Genomic DNA, 15,918 nt, shown 5'->3' on the forward strand with positions numbered 1-15,918 from the left:
ATTTTATGTGAAGATGGCAAATTACGTATGGAAATAGACAACAGAATGAGTAAAGCTCATATGGTAGAAATTCAGCTGAATAAATTTATATGGAATAAGAAAGAAATTAGTCAGAGCATTAAATTAGCTATATGCAAGATAGTGTTCAAACCAATTTTAAGTTATGGACCTGAGAACTTGGTTAGAAATAAAACACTTGATCAAAGACTGGAAACCATAGATATGAGAAATCTGAGAGTGAACAGATGGCATCAATAGCAGTAACATATTAAAAATTGAGGATATTAGAAAAGAACTTGCCATTGTTAGCATTCTGAAATGTGTTAGTAGAACTGATCAGATAACAGATTAATTTGGAGGAAATTTGTTGATTAGAAGTTAATAATGGTGTTACTTTTTCATGTAGTACTATTATAATATCCAGTCCCCCCCCCCCCCCCGAAGGTACAATCAGGAATTTGATGATGACTGTGATGAAGTCACATAGCAAAAATTGCAAATACAACTCAGAGGATAATTGTGATGTTGAAACAAACATTGACATGTAAGGATAAAGAAATCTTTTTTGCCACTTTACACGACATTGATACAATCACACCTGAATTGTAACAATGTCTCACTAGTCAAGTCATTTGTGCCCACCACTACCACTAATTCTAATGTGCATTGCTTCCTTCTGTGCAAAGTATTTGATATTCGTTTTATTGTATCATCTGTAAAACATGTCTTGTGCCCTCTATTTTTTTACCACACTTTTAATGATTGGGTCACCATATAAAGCAACCCTATCATCCTTAGTACATTAGTTATGCTCTTCTTTAAACGTTCAATTTCCTCCTCCATACTCATAACCTGACTCCTAATTTTCATTAACTCTTGCCTAAGCTCTTCTACATCACTTCTATTATTACCATCACAAGCACTTCTGTCCATTTTGTGATTATTCCTGGTAACACCATTTTCAGTTTTGGAACGTCCTAGCCTTTCATCACACTTCTCACATACTATGGTATGTTTCTTTTTATCGTTCAGGCTAACACTCCATAAATCTTTAATGTTTTTGGACAACTATTTAATGCATACATTAAATAGTTGTCGCATCTTATCCGCTCTGAAAAGTCCAGGGAAAAACTCGATCTCTGAGTTGAGACCTTCCATGCTGCTGGCATACGCTTCTTTTCTGCGACTGCCACCACTTTTATAATGTTAATTAGCACTTCCACATTAATCAAGATAACAACTGAAGCAAACACTTCTAAAACCATAATACCACAGTACAATGAATATATCCAGTCTGGCTATCACACAAAAGCACTATTATACAATTCTACACAATATAATTTAGGGGGAAAAAAAAACCAAACACTTTTTGTAACACTGTTCAAATACACCGCTACTTCTCCTCGTCGCAGCACTCCCTGGTTATTAAACATAAACATAACACATTCACATCCTCCAGAAAACTTTGTAATTTTCATTTCATCCAGCGTTGAATATTGTTCTCACATTTTGAATAGTTTTTAATTCTGCCTATGAAGAGCTGTTATCGTATAGTACATTAGTATTAGTACCATTAAATGATTAAGAGTAGGATAATATGGAGATCCTGTTCTAGAGACCAAACATAGAACTTGTTTCAAGCTAGTTCAGGCCTCCAAGAAGCAGAATGGTTGTTCTACACTGGGTGATGAAAATCATCTACTACCTAAACACTTTCACAAATTCATGCCCATGGTGGCATTCAAACCCATTGCTTGTTAGTTGGAAAGTTGATCTGCTAATGAGGCTGGTGTATGATGGAAAGTTGATATGCTAACCAGGCATGGCATATAATGGAAAGAAAGAAAACATTTTAGGATATAATGCATCTTGCTTGATCATTCTTCCCCCTTTTAGTTGGTAAAATAGAAAACATGAATTCAGAAATTTTTCACTGCAGATTATTTGGTCTTCACATGAGATTAAAAATGTGATTAATGATTTTTTGTGTAGATATTTTGATGCTGAAATACTTGTAGAATATTATGTAGTTGCAAGATCTTTTAATATTTCATTATGTTCTCTTTTTTATCATGTTCTTGTAGTAATTTGGCATTTCTATTTTTTTTTTTTTTATGGAAAAAATAATTTCACCTCTATCATTATGCTTTTGTATTCTAACGGTTATATTTTGAAAATATCAATATAATGTAAATTAAGTTTTGAAGATATAACACATTCCAAGAAGTTTTCACAGTCTTAATAAAAGGCAGCCAAAAGATTTCTCTTTACAAATGCAAATTACTTACTTTTCCTACTTTTCCCCTAAAATTATTTTATTTTATTTATTTTATTGCAAACAGAATATACAACACTAGCTGCTAGAATAACATTTTTATTTGTTTATCTTATTAACAGTAAAAAAAAAAAATTGCAATAGTATATCTTAGAGAATATCAAGATATAGTATTGCAAATGTAGATAAGTTCATTTTTTTTTTTAAATTAAACATTTCTCTTGAATCAGTAATCATTTCCTCAGAATGAATCTACTTGGTATTTTGATCAGTAGCTAGTCATTATTATTATTACGGGCAACTCCAGGGAGTCCTTAGACTTTAGCAAGGTCGAGTAGAATCACTGTAAACCCATTACCCTTATCCAGTTCAGCCGTCACTGTCATTATTATTATTGTTCCTGGCAACTCCAAGGAGTCGACAGACTCATCGAGGGAGGCCCTAACATCATGTCAAGAACAACTATTCGACATTGACACAGTATCTATCATACCTTGCCTTGAACTCATTCACGGTCGTAGCACCCACAACAGACTCTGGAAGCTTATTCCACTCATTCACCACTCTCCAAGTAAAAAACCTAGCTCTAACACCGTTGTCACCATGCTCTTGCCCAGCTTCCATGCATGGCCCCTAGTCCTCCCACCAACAGTCATATTTTCAAAAATATCTTCGGGATCAATCTTATAGAAACCCTTCAGTAATTTGAATGGCTCAATCATATCACCTCTCCTTCGCCTATCATCCAATCTCTGCAACCCACAAATCTTCAACCTATTCTCATAAGGTTCATTCCACAGACCTGCTATCATCTTGGTCACTCGTCTCTGGATCCTCTCCACTTCCTTCCCATCATGAAGAAACCCTGGTGCCCATAACTGGGCACAGTAGTCCAGATGGGGTCTTATCAAGGCTCGATACAGAGGAACAACAACTTGTTTGTCTCTGCATGTTAAAGTATTTTTCAGAAGCCAAGTGATTTGATGATCTGATTTAGTCACTTTTGCAATGTGCTCCCCTAAACTTCAATTTCCTATTCACCAACACTCCCAAATTCCTGGCCTCATCAATCTCCTGGAGTACAGTTCCACCAATGCGATATACTGCTGCTATTCTTTTCACCCCAAAGTGCATAACCTTACACTTTGCCACATTAAATTGACATCCATTTTTCCTAACCCAGTCCTCCAAACTATCCAAATCATCCTGTAAAATTTTGACATCCTCTACACTCACAGTTGCTCTACACAACTTTGCATCATCAGCAAACAAGTGAACACTTCCTCTCAAATCCTTTCCTATATCATTGATGAACAAATTGAAAAGCAGTGGTCCAAGAACAGAGCCCTGCGGCACACCACTAGTCACAAGCCGTCTTTTAGACTCCACTCCTGCATAAACCACTCTCTGGTATCTCTCCTTCAACCACCCTCCTATCCATCTCACCAACCCTATATCTATCCCCATCTGCTCCAGTTTACTGATTAGGTTTCCATGTGGTATCCTGTCAAAGGCCTTGGGAAGGTCCAGTAGTATCACTGTAAACCCATTACCCCTATCCAGTTCAGCCGTCACTGTGTTATAAAACGTGAGCAAGTTACTGAGGCATGATCTACCCTTCACAAAACCATGTTGTCCCCCATACAATAACCTATTTTCATCTATCCAATCCTGTATTCTTTTCTTGACTAATTTCTCTAAGACCTTGACAATGATTCCTGATATGCTAATCGGTCGGTAATTTCCAACAGCAGTCTTGGAACCACCTTTATGCAGTGGAACTATTTTCCCCTCTTTCCACCCCCTCGCGACTAACCCAGACCCGAGACTCAAATTAAACAAAATGGTCAAGGGTACTGACAATTCTTTAGCTGCTTCTCGTACAACACGAGCTGGTATACCATCCAATCCCACGAATGTATTGACATTGAGGTTATGCAATAGACTACTCACCTCCACTTCATTCACAACAATTCCCATATAATCTACTGGTTTATTCGTTTCTGCAGTGTCATCACCTGGATGATATAAACTTGCAAAGTGCTCACTCAGTAACTCAACTATATCAACTGATTCAGTTACCTCCCTACCATCAGCATTCTTTAAAATCATTCTGCCATGTACATTTTTCCTTTTACTTGCTACATACCTAAAAAACTGTTTAGGATTCTCTTTAGCCTGCATGGCCAATGTTCTTTCCTAATCCTTTTTTTGCTTTTCTTACCACACTCGTTACCCTTCTGGCCTGTGCTTTATACCGTTCATGTGCCTGCCGGTCACCTTTCTCCTTAAATTCCCTCCATAGTTGTTTCTTTTTTTGCAGCTCAAGCTTAATGGTGTTATTCATCCATTTAACCCCTATTTGATTTATTATTTGGACTCTAGGTATACAGTCAGCCATTGCTTCATGCAAACACTTCTTAACTGCCTCCCATGCACTATCAACTTCTAGTCCTTGCAGTTGTACATGCCATGGCACTGAACCAATCAAACTCCTAAGCTTGTCATACTTTCCAGCCCGATAATTCCACATGTACCCTGTCTTAATTGAAAATTCCACACCTTTAGCCACCTCCCAAGTCAAGCCCCTATGATCACTCTCACCAATTGGTGGCAATGTTGGTCATATTTGTTACAGCCAAATCTTCAGATGTAATTACTAGGTCCAGCACTCTCCGACCCCTAGTATTTTCCATTACATGCTGTCGCAGATAGTTATCCCTTAATAACCACATAAAATCCAATTCCTTCCTCCCATGTGTCCTCTCCTCACTCCAGTCAATGCGACCATAGTTGAAATCTCCCATAATAATTACCCTCCTTCCACTCATTTCTTCTATTTGCTTGTGCATACTGTCACCACCATCTTTTCCATCACCTGGTCTATAGCAGCACCCAATTGTATATTTAGTTCTGCTAGCCACAATCTCACACCAGATGGCCTCAAATGTGCTCTTTTCTCTGTCCTGCAATTCAACTTCTATTCTCCTTGGCTGTAGCTCATCAGCTATCATCAATAACACTCCTCCCCCCCCTTTTTATTCTCCCTGTCACTCCTGAACACGCTATACCTGTTGCATTCAATCCCACTAGCTTTATTATCTTCTATCTGCCATGTTTCAGTAATACCAACAACCTGTGGCCTGGAAGCGCCAACCAAGGCTAAAAACTCTTCCTTCTTGTTCCTAATACTCCTAGCATTAGTGTACATGAATTTAAGACCTACCATTAGCTAGCCCCAACCCTACCTTGATGCCTTATATTAACTATCCCACTCTGATTTGTTGTCCTTATTCGCTCGGGCATATTATATTCATTCATACACTCAACTGCCTCCCCTAAGGTCTGCATATCTACTCCCCCCCCTTAATAAATCTAGTTTCCCTGAATTTGCACATCCACTACATTTAGCAACACTTTCTCAAGTCTCCTTACACCGTAACCATTCAAATGCAAGCCATCCATCTTATATAGATCCTTTCGCCCATCGAACTCACTCCACACATCCACAAATTCCACACCACTTGTCATACATAACCCACGCATAAAGTCATTCGCAATTATGGCCCTCCCTTTAAACATTTCACTGTCATACCCTGGCAAAAGACTAATCATTCTAACTCTCTCACTCTTTTCTTTTGCTACCTCAAACAATTCATTCAGGTCTTCTATCATTTCCATTTTATCTCCTTTCAAATCATTCGTACCTGCCACTACAATCATTTCTTTCACCCTTTCCTTTTTCTCTCTAATAGACTCAGTTACATCTTTATGATCGCACCAGGTTGGTACGATTTTGTCAAATACTCTACTAATACACCTCATACTAACGAGTCTCCATACAGCACTCTATCCTTCATTTTGTTCATGTTCACACTCATACGCCTATTTTTCCTGTCATACTTTTTATTATTGGCTGGTTCATTCAGTCTACTTTTGCTCATACGCTCTAGCTGCTGTTTTGCCCTTTGTATCGCACCATTCAACAATGCGATCTCACTCATTGCATCTATCTCATCTTTTTTATTCTCTGTAAAACCATTAATACTATCATTCACACTCTCACAATTCTCTGGTACAACCTCACTGTTTCTTGTCATATCCCTATTTTCTTCATTCTGAAATTTGACAAAAATATCACACTCACGATCTGAAATACACTTCATTTCCTCATTCTCCCTACATTTTCTACACACATTCACTCCTTTATTATCATCTAACTACATTCTGACCACACTCCACAAAGTGTACATTTCGCAGATAGTACACTGAATCATCTCCTTTACATTACCGTTCTTGAAAGAAGATGGCGAACCATCGTTACTGGCCGCCATATTCCTTCGTACTGGAGTCATACTTACTAGTAATGTATTTTATCAAATTATAAATTATAAACACCAAAAACGCACTAAGATACGCAAGGCCAACAAAACTACGCAATATTAAAGTAAATTTATCAACGATAACTGAAAATAACGCTTATCTTATCAGGAGCTTTCACGAACACTACACACTACGAATCCCTCTAGCGGCGACTTCCCGACATAGATTATGTTATAAAACACTTGAGTACACTAACTACACTAATAAAACTACAATAATATACTAAAATTCCACAATTAAATCTAACAAAATATTAATAAATCAACAAAAATCACAAATCTTTCAGGAGCTCTCCGACAGTACGTCCTTTCACCGTGTTATAATACGTGAGCAGGTTACTGAGGCATGACCTACCCTTCCCAAAACCATGCTGTCACTGATTCAGTATCCCATTTTCATCAATCGAATCTTGTATTTTCCTCTTGACTATTTTCTCCAAGACCTTGATAATGATTCCTGTTATGCTGATTGGCCAGTAATTTTCAAAGCAGCCTTGGAACCACCTTTATGCAGCAGAACTATTTTCCCCTCTTTCCACCCCCTTGGGACTGACCCAGACCTGAGGCTCAAATTAAACAAAATGGTCAAGGGCACTGACAATTCTTTAGCTGCTTCACGTACGACACGAGCTGGTATATCATCCAATCCCACGAATGTATTGACATTGAGGTTCTGTAATAGACTATTTACCTCTACTTCATTCATTACAATTCCAGTATAAGCTGTTGGTTTATTCGTTTCTGCAGTGTCATCACCTGGATGATATAAACTTGCAAAGTGCTCACTCAGTAACTCAACTATATCAACTGATTCAGTTACCTCCCTACCATCAGCATTCTTTAAAATCATTCTGCCATGTACATTTTTCCTTTTACTTGCTACATACCTAAAAAACTGTTTAGGATTCTCTTTAGCCTGCATGGCCAATGTTCTTTCCTAATCCTTTTTTTGCTTTTCTTACCACACTCGTTACCCTTCTGGCCTGTGCTTTATACCGTTCATGTGCCTGCCGGTCACCTTTCTCCTTAAATTCCCTCCATAGTTGTTTCTTTTTTTGCAGCTCAAGCTTAATGGTGTTATTCATCCATTTAACCCCTATTTGATTTATTATTTGGACTCTAGGTATACAGTCAGCCATTGCTTCATGCAAACACTTCTTAACTGCCTCCCATGCACTATCAACTTCTAGTCCTTGCAGTTGTACATGCCATGGCACTGAACCAATCAAACTCCTAAGCTTGTCATACTTTCCAGCCCGATAATTCCACATGTACCCTGTCTTAATTGAAAATTCCACACCTTTAGCCACCTCCCAAGTCAAGCCCCTATGATCACTCTCACCAATTGGTGGCAATGTTGGTCATATTTGTTACAGCCAAATCTTCAGATGTAATTACTAGGTCAAGCACTCTCCGACCCCTAGTATTTTCCATTACATGCTGTCGCAGATAGTTATCCCTTAATAACCACATAAAATCCAATTCCTTCCTCCCATGTGTCCTCTCCTCACTCCAGTCAATGCGACCATAGTTGAAATCTCCCATAATAATTACCCTCCTTCCACTCATTTCTTCTATTTGCTTGTGCATACTGTCACCACCATCTTTTCCATCACCTGGTCTATAGCAGCACCCAATTGTATATTTAGTTCTGCTAGCCACAATCTCACACCAGATGGCCTCAAATGTGCTCTTTTCTCTGTCCTGCAATTCAACTTCTATTCTCCTTGGCTGTAGCTCATCAGCTATCATCAATAACACTCCTCCCCCCCCTTTTTATTCTCCCTGTCACTCCTGAACACGCTATACCTGTTGCATTCAATCCCACTAGCTTTATTATCTTCTATCTGCCATGTTTCAGTAATACCAACAACCTGTGGCCTGGAAGCGCCAACCAAGGCTAAAAACTCTTCCTTCTTGTTCCTAATACTCCTAGCATTAGTGTACATGAATTTAAGACCTACCATTAGCTAGCCCCAACCCTACCTTGATGCCTTATATTAACTATCCCACTCTGATTTGTTGTCCTTATTCGCTCGGGCATATTATATTCATTCATACACTCAACTGCCTCCCCTAAGGTCTGCATATCTACTCCCCCCCCCTTAATAAATCTAGTTTCCCTGAATTTGCACATCCACTACATTTAGCAACACTTTCTCAAGTCTCCTTACACCGTAACCATTCAAATGCAAGCCATCCATCTTATATAGATCCTTTCGCCCATCGAACTCACTCCACACATCCACAAATTCCACACCACTTGTCATACATAACCCACGCATAAAGTCATTCGCAATTATGGCCCTCCCTTTAAACATTTCACTGTCATACCCTGGCAAAAGACTAATCATTCTAACTCTCTCACTCTTTTCTTTTGCTACCTCAAACAATTCATTCAGGTCTTCTATCATTTCCATTTTATCTCCTTTCAAATCATTCGTACCTGCCACTACAATCATTTCTTTCACCCTTTCCTTTTTCTCTCTAATAGACTCAGTTACATCTTTATGATCGCACCAGGTTGGTACGATTTTGTCAAATACTCTACTAATACACCTCATACTAACGAGTCTCCATACAGCACTCTATCCTTCATTTTGTTCATGTTCACACTCATACGCCTATTTTTCCTGTCATACTTTTTATTATTGGCTGGTTCATTCAGTCTACTTTTGCTCATACGCTCTAGCTGCTGTTTTGCCCTTTGTATCGCACCATTCAACAATGCGATCTCACTCATTGCATCTATCTCATCTTTTTTATTCTCTGTAAAACCATTAATACTATCATTCACACTCTCACAATTCTCTGGTACAACCTCACTGTTTCTTGTCATATCCCTATTTTCTTCATTCTGAAATTTGACAAAAATATCACACTCACGATCTGAAATACACTTCATTTCCTCATTCTCCCTACATTTTCTACACACATTCACTCCTTTATTATCATCTAACTACATTCTGACCACACTCCACAAAGTGTACATTTCGCAGATAGTACACTGAATCATCTCCTTTACATTACCGTTCTTGAAAGAAGATGGCGAACCATCGTTACTGGCCGCCATATTCCTTCGTACTGGAGTCATACTTACTAGTAATGTATTTTATCAAATTATAAATTATAAACACCAAAAACGCACTAAGATACGCAAGGCCAACAAAACTACGCAATATTAAAGTAAATTTATCAACGATAACTGAAAATAACGCTTATCTTATCAGGAGCTTTCACGAACACTACACACTACGAATCCCTCTAGCGGCGACTTCCCGACATAGATTATGTTATAAAACACTTGAGTACACTAACTACACTAATAAAACTACAATAATATACTAAAATTCCACAATTAAATCTAACAAAATATTAATAAATCAACAAAAATCACAAATCTTTCAGGAGCTCTCCGACAGTACGTCCTTTCACCGTGTTATAATACGTGAGCAGGTTACTGAGGCATGACCTACCCTTCCCAAAACCATGCTGTCACTGATTCAGTATCCCATTTTCATCAATCGAATCTTGTATTTTCCTCTTGACTATTTTCTCCAAGACCTTGATAATGATTCCTGTTATGCTGATTGGCCAGTAATTTTCAAAGCAGCCTTGGAACCACCTTTATGCAGCGGAACTATTTTCCCCTCTTTCCACCCCCTTGGGACTGACCCAGACCTGAGGCTCAAATTAAACAAAATGGTCAAGGGCACTGACAATTCTTTAGCTGCTTCACGTACGACACGAGCTGGTATATCATCCAATCCCACAGATGTATTGACATTGAGGTTCTGTAATAGACTATTTACCTCTACTTCATTCATTACAATTCCAGTATAAGCTGTTGGTTCTTCCATTCCTGCAATGTGACCACCTGGATGATATACTCTTGCGAAGTGCTCGCTCAGTAATTCCACTATATCAACTGATTCGGTTACCTCCCTACCCTCAGTATTTTTTAAAATCATTCTGACATGAACATTTATCCTTTTAATTGCAGCATATTGAAAAAACTGTTTGGGATTCTCTTTAGCCTGCATGGCCAGTTTTCTTTCATAATCTGCTTTTGCTTTTCTTACCACCCTTGTTACCATCCTGGCCTGAGCTTTATACTGTTCCTGAGCCTGCTGGTCACCTTTCTCCTTAAATTTCCTCCACAATTGTTTCTTTTTTTTGCAGCTCAAGCTTAATGGTGTTATTCATCCATTTAACCCCTACTTGATTTATTAATCAGACTCTTGGTATACAGTCAGCCATTGCTTCATGCAAACACTTCTTAACTGCCTCCCATGCACTATCAACTTCTAGTCCTTGCAGTTGTACATGCCATGGCACTGAACCAATCAAACTCCTAAGCTTGTCATACTTTCCAACCCGATAATTCCACATGTACCCTGTCTTAATTGAAAATTCCACACCTTTAGCCACCTCCCAAGTCAAGCCCCTATGATCACTCTCACCAATTGGTGGCAATGTTGGTCATATTTGTTACAGCCAAATCTTCAGATGTAATTACTAGGTCAAGCACTCTCCGACCCCTAGTATTTTCCATTACATGCTGTCGCAGATAGTTATCCCTTAATAACCACATAAAATCCAATTCCTTCCTCCCATGTGTCCTCTCCTCACTCCAGTCAATGCGACCATAGTTGAAATCTCCCATAATAATTACCCTCCTTCCACTCATTTCTTCTATTTGCTTGTGCATACTGTCACCACCATCCTTTCCATCACCTGGTCTATAGCAGTACCCAATTGTATATTTAGTTCTGCTAGCCACAATCTCACACCAGATGGCCTCAAATGTGCTCTTTTCTCTGTCCTGCAATTCAACTTCTATTCTCCTTGGCTGTAGCTCATCAGCTATCATCAATAACACTCCTCCCCCCCCTTTTTATTCTCCCTGTCACTCCTGAACACGCTATACCTGTTGCATTCAATCCCACTAGCTTTATTATCTTCTATCTGCCATGTTTCAGTAATACCAACAACCTGTGGCCTGGAAGCGCCAACCAAGGCTAAAAACGCTTCCTTCTTGTTCCTAATACTCCTGGCATTAGTGTACATGAATTGCAGAAGCCCATTAGTCCCATCCCTACTTTGATGCCTTATGCTAACTATCCCATTCTGATTTGTTGTCCTTCGTACTCGCTCAGGCATATTATACTCATTCATACACTCATACAGTATAGTAATTGGTATATTAATTGGTATATTGGTATAGTAATTAGTAAGTATAGTCATTACAGTATAGTAATTGGTTTGAAGCTTTATTTTCCTTCATATCACATTTTGTTATGACTCTACACATCATTCATCCTCATCTCCAGATACTTTTAACTAATCCATGAAATGAGTACTCCTAAGTAATGAGTGACCAGTTTTTTTTAACGTTAATTTTAAGATTTTGGTTGTTATAAACAAAGAGAGATTGTTAAGAGAGATTTTAGGAATATGGCATTACATTTTTTTTTTTATTACAGTATCCAGGGATCATGTGGTATTATTGACTAATGACAAAAACTTGTGTAACAAAGCACTGATTAATAATATTATTGCGCATACGAGGGATTCTTTACTTGAACATATTAAAGTGAATTTCAGAACAAGTAAAAGTAAGTAAATAATTCACTTTATTTCTCTACTAGGTATATTGAAATGCATTAATAGAATGGTGAGGGAGGGGGTTACAAAATGGATAGTAGCAACATATTAATAAAGAAAGGGAGAAAAGTAACACATAAAGAAGGTGACTATTTATAGAATGATTTTGCATGTAATTATTATTTAATTCTACTTTGATGAATAGTTCTTTCTTGTGTTGTTTAGAAGAAAGAACAAAATAATGCAAACTTGTATTATTTTGTTTTTACTTATTAAAACTTGAATTTTTAATTCATTGGCACTTTTAATTTTTAGTGTGTTTAAAATGAATGATCAGTTAGTTGAACTGTAAGAGGAAAGAAACAGAAAATTAGATAATTGTTATCCTATAAACAACAACAAATTACGTGATAACCACAGTAAATAACATAAATGAAATTAAATTACAGATATTTTGTACTGAAAATAACTACATCATCATTGTGTGTAGAAAACAAGCAAATTAAAGAAATGGGAATTCAAGGTACATGCGACAGTCGGTTTACCAATTAAAAGTGGTCACTGCATGCTAGAAATTAATATATTAATAAATAATATTAAAACTATTTTTGATGTTTTCAGAAAATGAGAATCTCCCAAGCTTTTTGGGAGAGAGAGAGAGAGAGAGACAATCATTCTGACTCAGGTTTGGCCCAATGCCTCTTTTACGTAAATATCAAAAATAGTTTTAATATTATTTATCAATATATTAATATCTAGTACATAGCAGCCATTTTTAATTGGTAAACTGATTGATGTATACACCTTGTATTCCTGTTTCTTTGATTTGCTTATTTCTACGCCCTGATTTTGATGTACTGTTACTTTCAGTAAGAAATATCTATACTTTAATTTCATTAAAGTTAATTACTGTGGTTATTGTGTAATTTGTTGTTTATAGTTATGCCACAGGTATCGGTATCTTTAAACATTATCTTTAATTATTATTTTTTATTTAATTATTATTAAATTATTATCTTAAGCTTATGCATAAATTGATTTTTCATCTTATATAGATAGTAATTGTCATAAAATTCAATTTATTCTTTAGCTTAAATATTGTGCTTCTGAACTTCATGAATTTCGGTTTTTATTTGATAAGAAATTTTATTATTGAGAGACATGCCATGACATTGCATTTTTCTGAGAGTACAGATTAAAACAGTTATTCCACAGATAGTTGTAGGTAGTATACTGGATCAAATGTAAATGGTTAAAGAGGTTTTGTGGTCGATACAGTATTCTGTCAGGTGTTTCTTATAGTCATACATGAGCTGATTAGTAGTATTTGTGAGGTGCTGCCCAGGTGACGAATTTCGAAAGAGGTTGGTGAAATTCTCATAGGAAGAAAAGTGAAGAATTCATTATTATTATTATTACTACTCATTATCATTATTATTATTATTCTATATCATATAACTTTAGTAAAGAATTAATTACTACATATTCCATGTCCTTTCCAATTACAGTTCACCTTTGACAAACTATGGTAATATGAAAAACCATACCTACTTAACAGAAATTCAAATATAAGCTGCTTCTTCAGGAATTAATTATATCACTTTCCCAGTTACATCTAATTCTTTTTATTTCATAGGTGATTTTTGTGCACACATTTAACTTGTGATATGTCTGAGAGTTTCCAATGCAGCAGCATCTCTTTTTTTAGTCTTTTTTTTTTTTTTTGGCTAAGACTTTCTCTGTCTCATTCTATCAAATTCATTTGGTGACTTTGTCACTTTTCTAATGCCACCAACCATTCAGAACTTTTTTTTTTTTAATTTTCTTTCTTTTAAATTATGATATTCTGCAGCCCAACTTTCCTAATAGTGAAGTCATTTTCCATGGAAATTGTAAAGTATGCAATTCCAACTGCACTGATCCGGTAGGTAGGGATGCCAAAGCATTTGGTATTGCTAGTGATCTCAAACAGATTGTTCACATTCCTCTCAGAATACCAGATAATGCATACCACTTTATAAGCATCCAATCTCTTCATCACTAGTGATCCAAGTATATTATAGGCATGCTTATTCTCTAGGTCATTCAGACCACAATCTAATTGATTTCCTTGGAGCAATGCACACACACACACAACTGCTTTCATCCAGTTGTTATTTGCATTATAAGAATGCTTAGTGATCTTTGTAATTTTGTCTCATTGGTTACTGGTTCTAATATTCTGATCCAAGCATTTGACCAAACCCATCACTGAAACATTTCTTACTGGTATGAAACATTCATTCCTCATACCATTTAAATTTTTTGTGTCTAATGTTTCCAAGATGTTTCCTTTATATAGTGTTTCAAAGAAACGTGCTAGGGTTGTATAATAGAATAATGGAGTATGCTACATGTCGCTTTTATCCAAATCTCCACCTTCCTTTTTTATTTATATCAAAAGCTTGAAGAATTTGCAAGCAAATTATTAACACATCTGATAGCAGGATACTTGTCTTTTTTCAAAACAGCAGTCATGCACTCTTGTCCAACTCTTCTTCGCTCTGATGGTCTGATACCCACAGGAAAAAAGAAAAAAAAAGCAATTCTCCTACTTTTCTTAGTTTTCTTCTTTTTCTTGCCACTGGCTTCCTACCTTTCTTCCAGTTCTTACAATAACAATCTTGGTATTTTATCTTCTTTTGATTAAATCCTCCCCCCTTTCTTTTAATTTAATTTTTTACCAGAAAGAGATTATCTTGTCTGAATATGACAACTGTGCTATAGGTTTATTTCAGCCACTCTTATGTGGGGGTTGATGTTAAGCTTTATCCTAGACTGGAAATTAGCCTATATTCAATATAATCCAAAAAAAAAAGGGGGGGGGGATGGAGCAACAAATCTTTACCATTAGACCCAGCCAATTTCCTTCACTTCATCTTCCTTCATTCAAAAGTAGCGAAGGACACCATTAACACTCAACTTGTGCAATCTGGAAATTTCTCAACTTCTAAACAGTCACAATTATGGATTCTTCTACTGTCAATCAACTGGTGATCTTCTTGATCACTCACTTTTAAATGAATGACATGGAAAAATGCTCTTGATATCTTTAAGGTATTTCATTATGTTTTGTACAAAGGCCTATTAAGTAAGCTTCTATCATATGATCTGCCTTCTGCAACTGGGCTGCAAGTTTTCTGCCTGGTTACACATGCATGTGATGTTGGAAAGATCTTTATCCTCAGACTTTCAAATGATGTTGGAGTTCCTCAGTGATCTAATTTCAAATCAAAATCAAATTTTCTGTTAACATTAAACTGCACTATGTTTTCTCATGTGACAAACCTTACATTACACAAATCAACAAAACTATCAGAATATCAACTTCTAGTACCTCCACTTCTGATCTCCAGACTGTTGTTCAGTGGAGTTCTAATAACTTTATTGATTTCAGTGCTAATAAAACTCAGTCATGTCTTATGTTGTTTAAAAGAAAATCCTTTTGTTGCAGTTTTACTTTTAACAACATTCAAATCCTAGAGACAACACCCATGTGCTGTCTCTGGGATTCCACATACCCTTTCTTCTAGGATTATTCTACCAGTTATTCTCGTAAAGTCAGTCTTCGTATAACACGTGTTTATAAAACAAAATTCACTCGTGCACAATTGA

The 15,918-nt window shown here is 36.7% G+C and overlaps 1 protein-coding gene across 3 annotated transcripts in view; it reads left to right on the forward strand.

The window, feature by feature from the left end:
- Window positions 1-15,918, forward strand: part of Swt1 (Swt1 RNA endoribonuclease) — a 368,135-nt gene that overhangs the window by 157,493 nt on the left and 194,724 nt on the right. For all 3 annotated transcript variants that reach the window (XM_090396646.1, XM_090396647.1, XM_090396648.1), the window contains one exon: window positions 12,144-12,275. In XM_090396646.1, the coding sequence (XP_090252772.1) occupies window positions 12,144-12,275 (132 nt within the window). The remainder of the gene's footprint in view (window positions 1-12,143; window positions 12,276-15,918) is intronic.

This window comes from Typopeltis vanoorti, chromosome 8, assembly GCF_054136105.1.
Source record: "Typopeltis vanoorti isolate ZY-2024b chromosome 8, IOZ_Tvanoo_1.0, whole genome shotgun sequence".
NCBI lineage: Eukaryota > Metazoa > Arthropoda > Arachnida > Uropygi > Thelyphonidae > Typopeltis > Typopeltis vanoorti.